Raw genomic sequence first — 20,623 nt, forward strand, 5'->3', positions numbered from 1 at the left:
TTCAGTTATAATAGCAGATTCAAACTCTGGCCAGTAAGATTGTTGGGTTCCACTTCTCAGAACAAGGGTTTGGAAAAAATGCCTCTAGAGAGAAAGGTGGGAGTGAATATGGAGTTTATCCCATATATGCCTTCTCACAAGCATCGCCGTCCTGCACTATTCACCATCTATTGCCTGAAATCAATTATTTTATGTAGATGATTTGGTTTTACAGAGGGTAGGTTAGTCCATTACCAGGTTTTTGATAATGGATGGAATTGGACACCTTCATTCACTTTTATAAATGGGTAGCAATACAAATGTCTTTTCATGACTTGATAGCTCATTTCTTTCTAGTGCTAAATAATCCATTGTCTGGATGCACCACAGTTTATTTGCCATTCCACTACTAAAGGGTATCTTGGTTTCTTTCAGGTTTTGGCACTTATGAATAGATCTGCTAATGACATCCACGTGCAAGTTTTTCTGTGGACATAGGTTTCAAATCCTTTACTCTGACCAAGGACTGTGACTGCTGGATCCTACATGAAGAGTATGTTTAGTTTTGTAAGAAACTGCCAAACTGTCTTTCAAAGTGGCCACATCATTTTTAAATTCCATACACTATTCGGAAATCATCCTCTCTGCTTCTATCTTCTGTTAGAATTGTAGAGATTTGGTGTAATGTCTTAAAATTTTTGTAGAATTCAGTCAACCCATTGGGGTCTGATGATTTCCCTTTTGGCAACTTATTGATTCAATTTCTTTAGTTGACATATGCCTATTCAGCTAGTCTGTTTCTTCTTGTATGAATTCTGGCAGGTTGTGTCTTTCAGAGAATTGGTCCATTTCATATAGGTTAACCGATTTGTGGGTAGAGAGTTGTTTGGAATATCCTTTTATTAATCTTTTAATGTCTATGGAATCAGCACTGATGGTCTCTCTTTTATTTGATATTAATTTGTCTTTTTTTTTCCTTAGTTAACACTGCCAGAAGTTTTACATTTTATTGACAATGACATTATAGATTATAATTATTCAACATTATAAACAAATGAACTATTAAGCCATGAAAAGATATGATGGAATTTACATGCATATTACTAGTGAAATACGCCAATCTGAAAAGGCTACACATATTGTGATTCCAACTATGTGATATTTTGGAGAAGGTTAAACTGTAGAGACAGTAACAAAGTGAGTTGCCAGGGCTTAGTGGGGAGAGAAAGATGTATATGCAGAATATTTAGGGCAGTGAATATAAATAAAACTACTCTGTATGATACTTTAATGATGGATATATTTCATTAGACATTTGTCCAAACCCACAGAATGTACATTAAGAGTAAACTCTACTATAAACTACGGGCTTTGGATGGTAAGGATGTATCAGTGTAAGTTCATTAGTTGTAACAAATGGTGGGCCATGGTGATAACGGGGAGGCTATGTATATGTGAGTGTCAAGGAGTTTATGGGAAATCTCTATACTTCCTACTCAGTCTTGCTGTGAACCTTCTCTAAAAACTAAACTTTATTAAAACCCAAAATAAAACAAAACCAAAAACATGGCAGTTACTTTTTTAATACCACCCCAGTGAGCTCTCCTTGAATCCTCTTTGGGGCTTCAATTGGAATTATTGAGAGTAGACTACCCAACCTTAGATTTTCCCAGTTCCATCCTGCTACCATGGCCTAATTAGACTTGTAGCCTGTAACTTACTTTCATGTGCCTCCTCCTCTACCTGATTCTCTCTCTGCTTAGCCTTATCCTATAATGGACACCACTGTTGACCTGTGACTCATTTTCTCACTTATCACATCCATCTTGATTTGTTTGACTGACATACCAATTTCTCTGCAGTGTCTTTGAGGAATTCCATAATGGTGGAATTCTGGAATTCCATTCATAATGGATTCTGGAATTCATTATGAATGACAGACCGTGAGATGCTCCATTTGCTTTCGCATGAATAAATGGCTGCAGATGTACATTCAACAGCTCGAAAGCAAACTGCACATCTAATCTTTTACATTGTTGCTACATTTTGAAAAGTAAAATGACCCTTGTAAACCATAATTATGCATTTCAGTGCTATTTTGTGACACTTTTGTTCTGTGCAATGAACAGTATATAGCATTTTAACTGTTGAAGGTGTACAACTTAGCACTTTATGCATCATCTTATTCTGTAATTATTTTAGTCTTGTGTGTTTTATATACAATTAAACAGTAGTCTTCTAGTGGGGAGAAATGTCAAATGTCTTTTATATCATTGATAGTTTCTAGCACACTAAAGATAAAACAAATTCAAGAAAAGATGTTTGTTGACTGATTCATTAAGTTCCTACCAGGGATGTTAAAGTAATTGATAATACATATCATTCCGTCCTTGAGTTCTTAGTTGTTTGGTGTTCTATGTACAAGTTGTTTTGAGAGAATTCAAAAGTTCATAGATTTTTTTCCATCTTGACAAAAATTAAATATAAATAAGTGATTTGAAATTTTCTGTATTTTCTCTGGATTTCTTTTTAAATCTCTGAAAGATGTTGCCACTAAAGAAGATGGGTTATCTAGAATTTGTAGTTTAGTATATGCATATGTATGTGTAAGGGGAGAAATAGAGGGATGGGGAAGGCGTTTCTTTTTTTCTTTTCCTCTTCTTTTTACTATGTAAGCATATGGTATTTTTCATCCGCAGTTTTCAGAGCAGCATAAAGTTAAATTATTTGTCCGTTTGGAACTTCAAATAGAAGGTGCATTGTCCATGATTCTTATTTGGTTGTTCATCCCTATTTTCAGTTGGATGTGGAGCTATTTGCATAGAGTTTTGCTTATTGGATTCTTCAGCTTGAAGACTCTTTTCTTTGATAATATCCACATCCTTTTTAAAATTTGAGGGAGTAGTCTCCTGTTTGAAGCTGAGAGGTTTCATGTCTTTAGTCTTTGTGGCCTTGATTTGAGAATGTTTTCTCTTCTTCTTGGGTGCTTTGAGCGGTGAAAGGCTTTCAAATGACTTCTGGGACATAGACTGGAACCACTCCGGAGAGCTTACCATTAGATTTCTTTGGTTTATAAAAGGGTGATTTCTGGGTGCTATCCAGGATGTGCTGTATCTCCTTATATTTATGTAAGTAGCTGGCTTTAATCTAGGAAAGAAATGAAATACATGAGTTTTTGTCAGGTACTCTAGGTATTTGTAGTCCTTAGGTATCTGTCATAGTTTAGGTCATATTTTTAAATCCTTTGGTGAATTCATCTTCCTTTAGGACTTTTACCATTATTTCTATGAGAATGATCTAAGCCTTTAATTTCTAGACATGATTTTTCAGAAGTACCCCAATCTTGTACTTCTGAATGCTGAGAGTCTATGTTTATTGAGATACCCCCAGTTTCCTGATACAATGGCCACTCTGGGGCTCAGTGCCTTATCTATACACCTAGTTGAAGTAAATGTTCTCTAAAGTTCCACCTCTCTCTAAAAACCTACTTGTTTATTCTATAAAAATGTACTCAGTTATATGTTACACATTTTTCTAAAGAGCAATATAAATCTAAGAGCTAGAAGTTGCATCTATTTCTTCTTCCTAGAAATGAAAAATCTCTCCAGTCACATTTTGATCTGCATAGTCCTTCTCAAGAATTTTTATCATTAACAGATGGAATGCCAAATATGAGATTTATTCCTTAATATCTGATTCAGACCAATGCTTGACAGAGATAAAGAGATGTAAGTCATCTTGATAATATATTGATTAGTGTTCAGTAGATTCATTCATTTTGGTTAAGAACAGAACAATTTAAGTTCCAGCCCCTAAGAAATTTCTCACGAAAATAATGATTAAAAATCAGGCTAGGTCTTAATTGTCACCTTTGCCTAGGTCCACTGTATTTTGTTTTTAGTTTCCTGAGTTTTGAGTCTACTGATACTGTCATGTGTGATTGATTCCTTGTTTGCCTGGACCTATGCTTATCTGTTTTGTCCATATTAGTTGACCTAGTAAATACTAGGAAGGCACTGCCTTCTCCAGCATGATAGCTATCCCTTCTAACTAGAAACTGTCACCAATTGCCTATTCTTGTAATTTTATTGACTTTGCTGATTATACTATAAAAAATAGGCATTAATCAAAACTTAGGGGAAAAAGCATAAAGAGGAATATTATCCTCTGCCAGTGTTTTATCCAGAGATAATCATTGTTGGGATTATGTGCTACCAGGGATTTTTCTAGGTGTATATGTGTTTGAATGTGTATAATATGCACACATTATATATTTACATAGTCTATAAATACAACCATACCAAAGTTGTTCTATAGCTTTTGTTCACTTATGCATTGTGAACATTATCTCACGTTAATCTGTATTTATAATATTTCATAGCTATGTAATATTTCATTTTATGGACGTACTATAATTTAAGCAATTTTCTATTGTTGAACACTTAGGTTCATTTCTTTTCCTTTCTCTTTGACTCTTTTTTTTTTAAGATTTTATTTATTTATTCATGAGAGACACACACAGAGAGAGGCAAGGACACAGGCAGGGGGAGAAGCAGGCTCCGTGCAGGGAGCCCAATGTGGGACTGGATCCTGGGACTCTGGGATCACGCCCTGAGCCAGAGGCAGATGCTCAACTGCTGAGCCACCCAGGCGTCCCTCTCTTTGATTCTTATGAATAATACCGAAATGAACATCAGGGCACCTGGATGGTCAATTAGACTCTTGGTTTCAGCTCAGATCATGATCTCAGGGTTGTGTGGTGGAGCCCTGCATTAGGCTCTGCACTCAGTGGGGAGTCTGCTTCAGATTCTCCCACCGTCTCCCCCCCACCCTCACTCTCTCTCTCTAAAGTAAGTAAATAAATCTTATAATAAGTTATAAATCCTAAGCTCCCTAGGATTATAAGGCTTAAACACATCAGAGAAATCTGAAGTCATGATACAGTTATACTTTTATTCATGCCTACTTTACTCATAGATCCAAGTTAATGAGTGATTTCATGCAAATAAACAATCAAATAAGGCCTGATAACCTATTCCCTTCACATATCCAGTGTTTTCTGATGGCTTTGGGTTTTTGTCGCTTTGTCAAATGTGGTACAGCTGCCACCATTTTTAAGAGCAAATGTTTTGTTTCTTAGGATAATGAAGTAATAAGCATTGCTTCCTTATAAAAAAAAGGCATTACATAGCTGAGAATGATAAAATTGTATTGACTTACTGATGTTGAATTTGGAAGTTAGTTCTTGGATTGAGTATTTGTTTTATCTGAGGGGTTTGCACATTTTTAGTGCTTTCCATGCTAGGGAGCAAATACTGCAATATTTCTTGAGTTTGAGCTATTCTTTTATCCCTGTAGATTCTTTTTTCATCATCTGTCCAATTTATGCCAGTCTTCTTGCTCTGGAAGAGAGTACTTTCTTTCATTTTGCTTTTAAAGTTGTGACGCAGATCTGGGGAGCAACCACAAAAATCTGTATATATATATGAATTGAATTGGCGCAACAATTATTTATTGAACATCATATGTCAAGGATCTATCTAAAAATTCTTATCCATTTGAAGCTTATATTTTAATTATAGGGTCAGAAAATAGCAAATAAAAACATATGTCAGATAATGATAAAGTTTACAGGATAAAATAAAGCTGGGGAGGGGAACAAAGAATTCTTGTGGGGTGGGTAGTGATTTCTATTTTTTTTTAAAGGTGTTTAGGCAAGGCCTCCCTGGGAAGCTGACATTTCAAAGGAATTAGGGAGTGAGTCAAGCAGATACCAGAGGAAAAGAGCATTCTAGGCAAGAAAAATAGTTAAGTGCAAAGGCCCTGAGCTAGGAGCCTGGTAGTGTATTGAAGGATCATCAAGATGGACTCCTAACTCTGGGAAATGAACAAAGAGTAGTGGAAAGGGAGATGGGTGGGGGGTTGGAGTGACTGGGTGATGGGCACTGAGGGGGGCACTGGGTGACGGGATGAGCACTGGGTGATATGCTATATGTTGGCAAATTGAACTCCAATAATAATACAAAAAAGGATGGCACAAGTGCCTAAAACAGATTGAATTAACTGGAAAGAGCTAAGATATCAGCTCAGATAGGTAATCTGGACTCAGTTCACACAGGCCATTGTAAAGACTGATTTTACTGAGTGTGAAATGGGGAGCTACTGAAAGATTTTGAGCAGAGGAGTGTTACGATCCAAGATTTGTTTTAGCAGGAACCTGCTGTTATATAATCCTGTATTTTGAGATTGTTCTAATGAATTAGTGTGGGATGAGAGAAGAAAGGAATCAGTGCTGACTCCAAAGCTTCTGATCTTGGGAAACAGAATGATGGAGATATGGGAAAAACCATGGGAAATGCATGTTGGAAATCCCTTCTTTACTACAAGATATGAAAGAATTACTGTTTATTTTGTTAATTGTGATAATTATTATAATAACATCTAAAGAGAGTGTTTATCTCTCCCTTCCATTAGTAAGACTACTATAAAAAAAAAACAGAAGATAACAAATGTTGGTAAGGATGTGGAGAAATTACAACCCTGGTGCACTGTTGGTGAGAATGTAAAATGGTGCAGTGACTATGAAAAACAGTATGGTGGTTCCTCAAAAAATTGAAAATAGAATTTTTGGAATCCTATAGTTATTCTATGTCTAGGTATATGCCCCAAAGAGTTGAAAGCAGAGTTTCAAAGAGTTATTTGTATACATTCATAAAAGCAGCATTATTTAATTCACAGGAGCCAAAAAAGGTGGAAGCCTTAACAAGGAAGGAAATTCTGACTCCACCTCTACCATAGATAAAACTTGAGGACATTATGCTCAGTGAAATAAACAAGTCACGGAAAGACAAATACATTATTTATTTGCCTTATCTATACACCTAGTTAAAGTAAATGTTCTCTAAAATTCTGCTTCTCTCTAAAAACCTACTTGTTTATTCTATAAATATGTACTCAGTTACATGTTATACATTCTTTCTATAGTCAGTAAAAAAGATCAATATAAATCTAAGAGCTAGAAGTTGCATCTATTTCTTTTTCCTAGAAATGAAAAATCTCTCCAGTCACATTTTGACAAATACAAATAATGTGTTTGTCTTTCAAATATTTAATTCCACTTATATGAGATACCTAGAATAGTTAAAGTCAGAGAGATTCAAAGTAGATATTTGCCAAGAGCTGGGAGGAAGGAGGAATGGGAGTTGTTTAATGGGTATAGAGTTTCAGTTTTGGAGATTGTGTGCACAACAATGTGAGTGTACTTAACAACACTGAACTTTACGCTTAAAATTAGTTAAGATGGTAAATTTTATTTCACGTGTATTTTAACACAATTCTTAAAAATCCAATATACTAAGGAAGAGAGAAGAGGGATAAAAAGAAACCCTGAGTAAAGCCTGAAGGAAGCCTACTAGACATCTTAAAGGATGTGGTGGGATTACTTGTAATTATAATGCCTGAGGCGGTATGGAGACAACATAAGAAAAAGAATATATTTAGAATAAAACCATGAAACAGATTATGATTAGTAAAAAAAAAAAGGTTTAGTTATACACTGAACTATTTATGGACAAAATGTGATTTGCTGAACTTGCTTTAAATACTTTAGCAAAAAAATAAAGAGTAGTGGGAATATAGATAGAAGAATAGGAAGATGCTGATAACTATTAAGGGTGGGTCATGGGTCCCAATGGATCAGCTTATTCTCTCTACTTTTGTTTATGTTTGAATTTTCCGCAGTAAGGCTTTTTATAAAAGGAATTGTCCATTATTAAAAGTGAATGTTGACTAAATTTTGAGAAAGTGAGACAGAGGGTAGTGATCAGAACTATGTCACTGAGGAGATTGGGCCGGAGATCTAGGGCACCACTGATAGTTGGGAGAGTACTCATTTGGACTTCATTTTAAAAACTTCAATATCTGCTCCATAAAAAAGAGAGAACAGTATAAGAAACTCCCTCTTAAACCCATCATTCAGCTTCGATAACTGGATTTCTTCTTGCTCAATATTTGGAACCCATCACTGGCTGGGTGAAATGGTTATAATGGTTACCTGTGCCTGTAAAGCCTGTTCCGAGGACATAGTAATGATGCCTGGAATGCCATGACTCACTTCCGGGTGCTGCTGGTCTAGCTAAATAGAAGACTGGGTACTACAAGAGTACTGTGTTTGTGTTTACCAAACCTAAAGAAGAAATGACTCGGATATAAATCTGTCTGCTAGGATTTATGACTCCTCCCCTGCTCTCCCCAGTCAGTTGAATCTCTGTATCTGTACCATAACTCATCAGTAAATATAAACTCTTCCAGAACTGGAGACGCCTGACTGGACCTTTCATTAATCTCTGATAGAATCCATCTCAGTTCATACTTGGTAAGTTCAGTAATCGGAAAGGACAGAATTTCTTCTCTAATAAACTGAGTGCTAACAGAGTTAGGACATTTTAGAGGAAAATGTAGAGCCCTAAATGCATATACTGTAAATAAAGGGACAACGCACAAGACTAGGAAAAGATAACTCCTTTTGAAGTGACTTAGTTCAGTTAAAAAAAAAAGAGTTTTTATTAATACGTCATTAAGATTCACCGGGGCATATGCCTGTAAGGTAATGTAATCAAGAAGCAATGAAAAAGCTCAGAACAGGCTGGAAAAGGTTGAGAAACATAATTTTTAGTAGCTGTGGGGGACACTGAAAAAGAAATCTCCCTTTTCAACAGAATTCCATGAAGACTACCTGTCTCCAATCTCTTTCCTATTTTATTTTTTTTTCAAGGATTTTATTTATTTATTCATGGGAGAGAGAGGGAGAGAGGCAGAGACACAGGCAGAGGGAGAATCAGGCTCCATGCCGGGAGCCTGACGTGGGACTCGATCCTGGGACTCCAGGATCATGCCCTGGGCTGAAGGCAGGAGCTAAACCGCTGAGCCCCCTGGGCTGCCCTCTTTCCTATTTTAAAATACACTTTAATTAGATCTGTACCTCTGTCATTCTACTGAAATTTCTCTGATCAAGATCCTGAATAAAACTTCCATGCTGTAAAATCCAATAGTAAATTCATCTCACTTATTCAGAAGCACTAGACTTAGTTGATTATTACCCTCTCCTTGATATATCTTCTTAACTTAGCTTCCAGGACAACACATCCTCTTAGTTTTCCTCCTAACCCACAAGATGGTCCTTCTGCTTCTTTGTTGGTTCTTATTCTTTTCCTGATCCATCAGTACTGGAATTTCCAAGGATTTGCTCCTTAACCCTCTTCTATACCCATCCTCACTTTAAGAGTCTCATCCAGGTTCTTGCCCTAAAATCCTATCTTTATCTGAAAAGATATATCCTAAATGTATATCCAGCCCAGGCCTCTTCCTGGAACTCCAGACTCATATATCCAACTGCTTATTCAGTTACCTCTGCTTCAGTGTCTGAAAGGCATTTCAAAAACAAGTCTAAACCCAATTGCTGCTCTGCCCTCAGCCTTTACTATCTCAGTAGAGGATAACTCCACCTAGCTAGTTGCTCTGGAAACTAAAACTCTGGCAATTCGACAGTCATAAACAATTGTGAAATTATCACCACATTCAAGAACTAGAAAAGATCATAGTTAAGAGATTCCTTGTGTTCCTTTCTAGTCCATTCTTCCCTTCATCTCCTACTCTATCTCTTCTCCTATTAGGAAAGCTTTATCTGTTTTATTGTTGTCTCTGTATATTAGTTTGCATTTTATATATGTGGAATTTCACATAGCATTTACTCTTCTGTGTGTGGCTTCTTGTACTCAGCACAATGATTTTGAGATTCATCCCTGTCATGTGTATCAGTTCATTTCTTTTTTTATTCTACGGTGTGGAGAAGGTATCAATGACAAGGTATTGGGAATATGTCAATTAAATAGATTTTTTTCAAAGCTGTATTAAATACTATTTTTAAAACTCATATAGAAATTAAAGGAGGCAAGTATTTTTCAGAATCAGGAATAAAATGGCTATTAATCCTGTTTATAAAAGGGTTCCCATTAGCCAAATTTCATAGGATTTATTAATGATGATATAGTGAAAGCAACCTTTGTATTTATTAAAATCCTAAGCAATAAAAAAAATACCTTCTGTTGGTATCTGTGTCTTCTCAGTCCAGCTGGGAGTTAGTGTGCTTATAGGACACTTGAAGGATGTCACTTTGAAACAGCTTCCATACAAGTTTGTGCTCTTGGGCTTAATTATTTCATGGATTGGCTTCTCACTGGTTTCCAACTGTCTGTGTTGGTTTTTGCTGAGCCTCTGAATCATATTTTGGGAGCTGAAAGAAATTGGGTACTCTGATTTCAATGTCAATAGTGAACTATCTAATCAAGAGTAATGTAATGTCATATTTGTATATTACACCTCACAGTATGTAAAGGAGACTTACAGATATTATCTTACTTAGAGATCTCACCAGTCCTATAATAAAGGCAAGATGGCCTATGTTATACCTATCTTACATCAGAGAGGGAATGTTAAGGAATCAGAATGGTTAAGCTATTTGCTCAAGATCACGCAGGTAATAAGAGGGACAGGTCTAGAATTCACATCTTGTGACTTTAATACTTTTTCTATTTTCTCTTATTTTGATATATTGTTTGGTTTATTTCCATAGGTATGATAAATAATATATTTTTAAAAACTGTATTAGTTTGATCAATCCTAGATCTAAGTACAGGCATGCCTAAAGATGGCTTCTTACCTATTCTGTAGGTTTCTGGGGCAGGAGAGTCTACATGTTTCCACACAACCCATTATACTGAATAGAAACAAAGCTCTTAGAGCCAAGAGCCAAGAGCCAAGGAAGCTCAAGAGCCAAAGAAGGAAAAAAGCGGGATCCCTGGGTGGTGCAGCGGTTTGGCGCCTGCCTTTGGCCCAGGGCGCGATCCTGGAGACCCGGGATCGAATCCCACGTCGGGCTCCCGGTGCATGGAGCCTGCTTCCCCCTCTCCTGTGTCTCTGCCTCTCTCTCTCTGTGACTATCATAAATAAATAGAAAATATATTTTAAAAAAAAGGAAGGAAAAAAGCATTTTCTCTGTTGGACAAATTCAGTCTATCCTCAGATACTTAGTATTCCATGGTTCAGATGGTTGTCCATGTCATTATTCCTAAGAACAGGAAAACTTGCCAAGGGTGCTAGTGATATAATGACTGTTTTAGACAAAGTTTACCTATGTGATCCCTGAATTTATTTATTTTCTTCCTCTTTCTTAAGATTTTATTTATTTATTCATGAAAGACACAGAGAAGAGAGGCAGAGACACAGGCAGAGGGAGAAGCAGGCTCCCTGCTGGGGAGCCTGATGTGGGACTCAATGCCAGGACCTGGGATCACGCCCTGAGCCAAAGGCAGATGCTCAACCACTGAGCTACTCAGGTGTCCCCTGAATTCATTTTCTAGTCTTCCAATTTTTAGGTACAAGTATTAGCCCTATGTGACCAATGTTCCAATTGCTATTACAGGTCATAATTTGATAGTCATCCAATTATTATTATTGGATACTAAATAATTCTCTTATGCCAGAATTTTTTTTTAAAGAGAAACTCAGATAATGCAATGACAAATACGTAGAAATATCTAATTGTAAATTTTAAGGCATTCATTGGGGATAGTTTGAGAATACTGAAATCTCAAAATCCTTTAACATATATTATATAAGCACTGCTATGTAGAACACTGGCCTAGTCACAGATACTATGGAGACATCAATTACCAATTGTTATAAAAAAGCTACCTTTACCTGTTGCTTTAATTCAAAATCAAAATCAAAGAAGTCAGAGGAAAAGGAATAGTAGAAGAATTCGAGTTCCCTTACCTCAAATATCTTTTTAGAAGCCAAGCAGGAGCTCGTCCAGGTATTTTCACTAAAAAAGAGAATATACCATAAAAGTTCTGAATGCAGATTTTAAAGATGAACAAAACTTATTAGTATTTTTATTTCTTGACAATTACCTCATTTATACATTAATGGCTAGCTTAACTGAGCTTATCTTCAATTACTCTGTTTTGGACATGAGAGACACAGAGAGAGACAGAGACACAGGCAGAGGGAGAAGCAGGCTCCATGTGGGGAGCCCAACGTGGGACTCGATCCTGGGTCTCCAGGATCACAACCTGAGCCAAAGGCAGACGCTCCACCACTAAGCCACCCAGGTGTCCTTCTTGTGAATTTTTGTTTTTTAGATTTTATTTTTTTATCCATGAGAGACACACAGAGAGAGGCAGAGACAAAGCAGGAGAAGCAGGCTCCTCATAGGAAGCCCTATGTGGGACTCGATCCCTGAACCCAGGATCACACCCTGAGCTGAAGGTTGAGCCACTCGGGTGTCCCCCTTGTGCATTCTTAAGATACATAAATATAAAACTTATAAAAGCTGAATGTAAATATAATGAGGTTAACAGATACTTCCTATATTTAATAAAAATTAACAATGGTGGGTTTATGTCCCATGATAAAGTAGGGAATTTTGCACTTTGTATTTTCTTCTCTGAAGTGCCTCTAGCTTTAGGATGTCCCTCTTTAATGTAATGGTAACTAACACTAAGCACATTCCAAGACCCGACTTGCTGGTCTCCTCTTACCAAGCCGATTTTTACATTGGTCCCTGGTGGCAGTCCAGCGCAATGACATTGTTAGATATCCCACCAATAGACAAATCTGAGCATGGAAAAGGATTTTACTTTTTAGCAGCAGTAGGTTTTTGGACTTCTAAGCAATTAGTTTCCCTCTCTCTAAAAACGTCACCCCCTTGGTATCTACAGGCTTGTTTTTGGTAGACTAGATTTTTGGCATACAGGCAATATGCATCTTTAAATTCGTCAGGTAGGTTCTGCATGTCTGAAATGTCCATTGTTTTTAGATACTCATTGTTTTGGATACTCTTTATTGTTTTGGATACTCTGGTGACACTGGATGTCACCATATGTTAAACTTCTCTTTCTCAAGGAAAATGTTTATAAAGCACAGAGGTAAGCTGAACTTAACCTGAAGGTGGATTTCAAATAAATTACAGTTTTCTTTCTTTCTTTTTCTTTCTTTCTTTCTTTCTTTCTTTCTTTCTTTCTTTCTTTCTTTCTTTCTTTCTTTTTAGGTTTATAAATGAATAGTTTTATTGGAGCTAAAAGTGAACTAACCACTTACTTTGGTTAACTTAGAAAATTTTCAATCTTTTTGTACTTAACACAAGTCTATTCCTCTTGATTTCCATGCAAATAATTTATAGGATTCACATGATCTTACACAACTCTCTCCAAGGTGCAAACAGAAAAATTCTTATTTTCTCAGAATCAATGTGGTATCCTCCTAAATTTTATATTTTGCATACTTTTTTTGGCAGCTATAGTGGGATAATGTGTTTTGATAAGCAAATTAGATACCTGACTTTAAAATGTCAAAGCTTGAGTATATTCAGTGATAGCAGTTGTTACCATGGGAATGTTCAGATGAAGAGGTACAGAGGTCACTGGAGGACAACATGTCAAATGAAACATCATTCATGCCCTTAAAGACCTTATCGCCTAGTGAGGATTACAATAAGGAATCAGGTGATTACAGCAGAATACAGTTAACACGGTGAGAGAGTGGATGAGAGGGCATTATTGGTGCGCACAGCAGGTGCAAGCCAGGCAGGTGCCATTTGATAGTAAAATGTAAAGGTTGTGTAAGGGTTACTTAGGAAAAGATTTGGGACGGGAGTGTTCCAAGCAGAAGGAGTAGGAGTTGAGAATATATGATGAACAGAGTCCGGTGCACTGTGGAAACAAATCACAGTTTTCACGGCCGTTTCATTTGGCTGCCCCATCTTTGAGTTCTGAGTCAGTCTTTCCCCTAAATGTCTTATCACTGTGTGAGTTTTTGTCACAGGCTACACACAAGACCAGACAGCTTACATGCAATGAATCCTTTTCCATAGTCCTTGGTGCTTCTTCAAAGTTCTTCAGTTTTAGAGAAACAGCATATAAATTATTTTACTGTAGTGCTTCCCTGTATTCTCATCTTCAGACTATTTCCAAATTAGAGGACGTTCTTGTGTCACATGTCAAAAAGGTAATTTCATGGCAGACAAACATTTTGATGGCTTTTCTATAGCTGGCAACAGTGATCTTGCAGGCTCAGGTCTAAGGAGTTTATCTTCTTCCTTTCTATAAGGTCAAAAATTTCATTAAGTGTTTCTGCAAATTTTGAGGAAACTAAAGAGCGACCAAAAACTTACATTGTGAACGCCTCAAAATCACAGATAGGAAATCACGCTTTTTTTTTTTTAGTACAACATGTGAAGACATGTAGCAGGTAAGATCTTTTCATTTTCTTTGATGAGAAGTTTATAGACTGAATGAAATTTGCCGAATTTTACCTTTTCACTGCCAACCATTCAGATACACGAGCGAAGTATCACTGAGATTTGGACAACACATTAACAATACACATCTTTATGTTTTCTGTGGTTCTGTTCTTTTTTCCTCTTCTCCTGGTGTGTATGTGTATTATGTGTGACATCTTCTAAAATTGCTCCACAGACCTTTGATGTTCTGTTCGTTTTCCTCCTTCTGGTTGGTCTTTGCATCTCAGTTTGGGAAGCGGGTCTCACCTATCCTCAGGCTCACTGATTTCTTTCCTCAGCCACTTCCACGCTGCTACTGATGAGGCCATCAAAGCCATTCTTCATTTCTGTTAAGTGTTTTTGGCTTTTAGCATTTGGTTTGGATCCTTTCTTAAACGCTTCCAGATCTTTGCTTATATTGCCCACCTGTTTTTACATGTTGGTTACCTTTCCCATTAGAATGCTTAACATATTAATCGTAGTTTTTTTGCTTTTTAAAAATTTTGTTTTCAATTCCAGCACAATTAACATACAATGTTCTTTTAGCTTCAGGTGTATACATTACTAAGTGCTCTTCATGATAAGTATACTTTCTTTTTTATTTTTTATTTTATTTAATTAATTTATTTTTTAATAAATTTATTTTTTATTGGTATTCAATTGGTCAACATACAGAATAACACCCAGTGCTCATCCCATCAAGTGCCCCCCTCAGTGCCGCCACCCAGTCACCCCCACCCCCCGCCCACCTCCCCTTCCACCACCCCTAGTTCGTTTCCCAGAGTTAGGAGTCTTTCATGTTCTGTCTCCCGATAAGTATACTCTTAATCCCCTTCACCTATTTTGGCCATTTCCCCCACCCACCTCCCCTCTGGTTCTGTATATTTAAGAGTTTGTGTTGCCTCTTTGTTCATTTGTTTCTTAAATTCCACATGTCAGTGAAATCACATAGTGTTTGTCTTTCTCTGACTTCTTTCTCTTAGCATTATACCCTCTACCTCTATCCATGTTGTTGCAAATGCCAAGATTTCATTATTTTTTTGGCTATATTCCATTGTGTGCATATGTATGTATATATGTATATACATATCACATATATATGTATGTATCACATCTTCTTTATCCTTTCATTTGTCGATGGATGCTTGGGTTGCTTCCATATCTTATCTATCATAAATAATGCTGCAATAAACATGGGAGTGCATATATCTTTGAGTTAGTGTTCTTGTATTCTTTGGGTAAATACCCAGTAGTGGAGTTATTAGAACATATGATAATTCTTTTTAATTTTTTGAGGCTCTCCATACTCTTTTCCATAGTGGTCACACCGGTTCACATTCCCACCAACAATGCATGAGGCTTCCCCTTTCTCCACATCCTTGTCAACACATGTTGTTTTTTATGTTGTTGATTTTAGCCATTCTGACAGGTGTGAAGTGATAACTCCATGTGGTTTTAAGTTGTATTTCCCTGATGATGAGTGATGTTGAGCATCTTTTCATGTGTCAGTTGGCCATCTGCATATTGTCTTTGAAGAAATGTCTGTTCACATCTTCTGCCCATTTTTATTTGGATTATTTGTTTCTTGGATGTTGAGTTGTATCAGTTCTTTATATATTCGAGATACTGTTTATCAGCTATGTCATTGGCAAATATCTTCTCTCATTTGGTAGGTTGTCTTTTAGTTTTGTGGATTGTTTCCTTTTTTGTGCAAAGCTTTTTATTTTGATGTAGTCTCAAAAGTTTTTTTTTTCTTTGCTTTTGTTTACTTTGCTTTAGGAGACATATCTAGCACAATGTTGCCACAGCCACTATCAAAGAAATTACTACCTATGCTCTTTTAGTGTAGGCTTTTTATGGTTTCTGGTCTCACATTTAAGTTCTTAATCCATTTTGAGTTTATTTTCTTGCATGGTGTATAAGCAAGTGGTCCAGTTTCATTCTTTTGCATGTAGCTATCCACTTTTCCCAACACCATTTGTTGAAGAGACTGCCTTTTTCTCATTGCCTATTCTTGCCTCCTTTGTCAAAGAATAACTGACCAAATAACTGAGGGTTTATTTCAGGGCTCTCTATTCTGTTCTATTAACCTCTGTGTCTACTTTTGTGCCAGTATCATATTGTTTTGATTACTATAGTTTTGTAGTGTATCTTGAAATCGGGATTGTGATGCCTTCACTTTCATTCTTCTTTTTCAAGATACTTTGGCCGTTCGGGATATTTTGTGGTTCTGCACAGATTTTATGTTATTTCTTCTAGTTCTATAAAAAACACTTGGTATTTTGATAGGGATTGCATCAAATCTGTAGGTTGCTTTGGGTAGTATGTACACTGTAACCATATTTGCTCTCCCAATTCATGAGCATGTAATAACTTTCCATTTGTATTATCTTCAATTTCTTTCATCAGTGATTTATAGTTTTCAGAATACAAGTCTTTCACCTTCTTGGTTAAGTTTATTCCTAGGCATTCTATTATTTTTGTTGAAGTTGTAAGTGGGATTGTTTTAATTTCTTTTTCTGTTGCTTTATTATTAGTGTATAGAGATGGAACAAATTTCTTTTTTAAAAAATTTATGAGAGAGAGAGAGAGAGAGAGAGAGAGAGAGAGAGAGAGAGAGAGAGAAGCAGGCTCCCTGTGGAGCAGAGAGCCTGATGTGGGGCTTGATCTCAGGACTCAGGGATCATGACCTGAGTTGAAGGCAGATGCTTAACCAACTGAGCCACCCAGGTGCCCCAACAAATTTAGTGAAATCCTTGACTGATTTTTTTATAGATATAATTTTATTGCTTCTATGCTTCCTACTTTTTTTACTCCTGTTTATGGTCTTTCCTTTTCCTCAACGACTCCCCTTTAACATTTCTTGTAAGGCTGGCTTTGGGGTAATGTATTCCTTAAACTTTTATTTGGGAAATTCTTTATCTTTCCCTCTATTCTGAATGATGGCCTTGCTGAGTAGAGTATTATTGGCTGCTAGAATATTATATTTTCCTCTCAGCACTTTAAATGTATCATGGCCCCCTTCTCTGGCCTGTGAAGTTTCTGCTGAAAAATCAGCTGATAGTCCTATGGGCTTTCCTTTGTATATAATTGTTTTCTTTTCTTTTGTTGCTTTTAAAATTCTCTTGTTATCACAACTTTTTGTCATTTTAATTACTCTGTCTCTTGGGTTGATTTTGTTGGGGTCTTTCTGTGCCTCGTGGACTTGGATTTCTGTTTCCTTCCCTGGATTTGGGAAGTTTCAGCTATTTCTTCAAATATATTTTCTGCTCTCATTTCTCACTCTTCTCCTTTATGGGTCCCTATAATGCAAATGTTATTACACCTAATGATGTCTCTGAGTTCTCTTATAGTCTAATTTCAATTTTTATTATGTTTTTCTCCCCTGTTCAGGTTGATTAGTTTTCATTTGTGTTCTCCAGGTTGCTGATCCATTCTTCTGCTTCCTCTAGTCCACGATTTATTCCAACTAGTGTATTTTTAATTTTGAGTTATTGAGTTGTTCATCTCTGATTGGCTTTCTGTCTTTTGTTGAAGGTATCACTGAAGTTCTCCACTCTTTTCACAAGTCCAGTATCTTTGTGACCATTACTTTAAATTTTCTATCAAGCATTTACTTATGTCCATTTTGTTTAGCTCTCTTGCTGTGATTTTTGTCTTTTTCTTTCATTTGGAACATAATTCTCTGTGTCTGTTTCCAGTGTTAGGAAAGCCAGCTATGTCTCCTGCTCTTCAAAGTAGCATGGCTCATGAAGAAGAGGTTCTGTAGTGCCCTACAGTGCGTGTCCTTTGTTCACCAGAACCTGCTGGTTAATTAAGAGGTATCTCATTTTTGTACTTTGTGCACCCTACTATTATGGTTGAGCCACTTTTGTCTCTAGTCCAGTCATCTGCATTGGTTGGCTCTCTTTGCCTGTTGTAGGTAGGTTTTTTTTTTTTAAAGATTTTATTTATTCATGAGACACACACACAAAGTGAGAGAGTGAGAGAGAGAGAGAGAGAGAGAGAGAGAGAGAGAGAGGAGAGAGAGAGGAGAGAGAGAGAAGAGAGAGAGGCAGAGACACAGGCAGAGGGAGAAGCAGGCTCCATGCATGGAGCCCAATGTGGGACTCAATCCCGGGTCTCCAGGATCACAACCTGGGCTGAAGGAAGTGCTAAACCGCTGAGCCACCCAGGCTGCCCTGTACGTAGGGTTTTGATCCTGTGTTGTTAGTGTCCCAGTCTGGACTGCTTTGGGCTGGAGCCGGAGTAAACTACGCATTTGCCAGAGATACTGTAGTACCAAACTACTGGACACTTTCCGTGTGTTGTCCTCTGAGAAGTTTTGATTGGTGGGTGGGGCCTATTTTCAGACTACATGTCTGACGCAGCTCCACTGGTAGGGCTGCAGGTGGACTGGTGTGTGTGGTTATTTCCAATCTCCCTTGGGTGGGAGTCACTCTAGAGTGGTGCTGGTGCTGGTCTCTGTCGTGGCTGCATGCACCCTTTTAGGCCTGTGGAACTGCTTTAGGCGGGTTTCTGCCAATCGCATATTGGAGGGGCAGTTCATGTGGTGTTAGCAAGGTTTGTGCAGGTCTGCTGTGGGAGATGACCTGGAACTGAGGCCTGCTTGGAGGGTTGTGTCTGAAGGAAAGTGTTGGGGTGGGGCACACTGTTAGCAAGTTAGGTAGGAAGTGTTGGCACCGTACTGTTTCCCACAGGTGTCTGTGTGTCTAGGCTGGGGGTGGGGTAGGGAAATGGCACCTGCCAGCTTTCTTATTCCTGGAGAAGTCTCCCAGAGATTCCTGCCCCTCAAGAACACGCTTTGGGATGAGTAAACAAATCTCCCTCCTGTATACCCTGTGTGTTTTCAAACTGCTGTTTTCATGCTGTATCCCAGTGGGGCTGCTGTTGTGCTGTCTCTTTAAGTGTGGGGACTGAAGTTCCCCATTGCCCTCCTGACTCTCCCAGAGTTGAGCCATTGATTTTTAAAGTTCCCGGTATTAAGCCCTGCTGATTGGAAGAACTCTCAAAATTATGCCCCTCTTGTTTTCTTGCAGGTTCTCCAGGCCTGGAGTGCTTGGTGTGAGCGTCTGGTACTCTTTCCTCTCCACATTAATGGCATTCCTTCCTATAGCTCCTGACCTTGTCTCTGCCTTGCCTACTTGTGTTGTGGGGTAGGGAAGGATTTTTCCTCCTCTACATTTAGCTATGAAGAGTTCTGTCCTGCCAGTCTTTGGGTGGTTTTCTGGGTTATTTGCCCTGATGTGGGTGTTATCTAGTTGTATCCATGGCATGAGGTGATCATGGGAGCCTCCTACTCCACCATCTTCCCTGGAAGTCTACAGTGCTTAATTTTCTCATATGGTAAATCAGTCTTGCATTTCTGGGATGAATTCTATTTGGTCACTGTGCATAATCCTCTTAGTATGTTACAGGATTCAGTTTGCTAGTATTTTGTTTTTGTGTCTTTATTCTTAATAGATTCAGATCTTGGTTAAAAAATTATTTATTTGGCCCCTGGAATCCAAACAGTTGCCTTTCTTGAGATAATTTCTCTGGTACTTCTCTATCCCCAATGACTCCAATGTAATCCCATAACACAGCAGGGAGCATTTATCCCATTATGTTTGTCACTCTTTCTGCTTACTGAGAATAGACTGTATTTCCACCGTATGTTAGTATCCAGCACAATCCTTGACTAGTATAGCTTGAGACTTCTGGGAAACAGATAACCAACAGATTTTTTTAAAAGAACATGAACAAACATGAAAAAGATATTATATAACAAAGACTGATTATAAGAGAGTGGCTGCGACATAGAAGAATAGTGTCAGGGAGGTTAAAATATCAAGTTAAGATATGAATCAATATTGATAACAAGACGTAACTTTTACTTTGCTATACTCAAAATTAAAATATATCACAGAATGTTTAAATCTGTTCTTCTGGGATTATATTACTAACAATCATCCTGATGGATGACAGTTCTTAAGTTGCTTCTGTCTTTCTATCAAATAGTTTTCTTCTCTCTAGAAAGGGGAGAATAAATATTGGTAAGAGAAGACAGAAGTCAAAAGGCTCTGAATGAGTTATTTCTAGCTCCAGACATATTATATCTCAAGTAAGGAAAGAATTTACATATAAGATCAGAAAACCACTGGCAAAAAAAATTTTTTTTTTAAGAATTCAAGGAAGTGACTCTCTGCTCTCTCTGCTACTTGCCTAACTTGTTATTTAAGACTGCATCATAATTTAAGGATCAATTCCTTCAAGAAAACATTCCCCGAGACTTCCAGGCTGGATTTGATCCTGTTCTCTGAACAA

General features: G+C 37.4%; 1 protein-coding gene across 1 annotated transcript in view; it reads right to left on the reverse strand.

Annotated features, from left to right (window-relative positions):
* Window positions 1-951: 951 nt before the first annotated feature.
* AGBL3 (AGBL carboxypeptidase 3) overlaps window positions 952-20,623 on the reverse strand; it is a 57,112-nt gene continuing 37,440 nt past the window's right edge. Inside the window, exons 15-18 of the mRNA XM_055334575.1 lie at window positions 11,812-11,860; window positions 10,077-10,270; window positions 5,200-5,431; window positions 952-3,126 (exon numbers count right to left, since the gene is read on the reverse strand). Of these exons, the coding sequence (XP_055190550.1) occupies window positions 2,703-3,126; window positions 5,200-5,431; window positions 10,077-10,270; window positions 11,812-11,860 (899 nt within the window). The 3' untranslated portion in view covers window positions 952-2,702. The remainder of the gene's footprint in view (window positions 3,127-5,199; window positions 5,432-10,076; window positions 10,271-11,811; window positions 11,861-20,623) is intronic.

This window comes from Nyctereutes procyonoides, unplaced genomic scaffold (genome assembly GCF_905146905.1).
Source record: "Nyctereutes procyonoides isolate TBG_1078 unplaced genomic scaffold, NYPRO_anot_genome, whole genome shotgun sequence".
NCBI classification, from domain to species: Eukaryota; Metazoa; Chordata; class Mammalia; order Carnivora; family Canidae; genus Nyctereutes; species Nyctereutes procyonoides.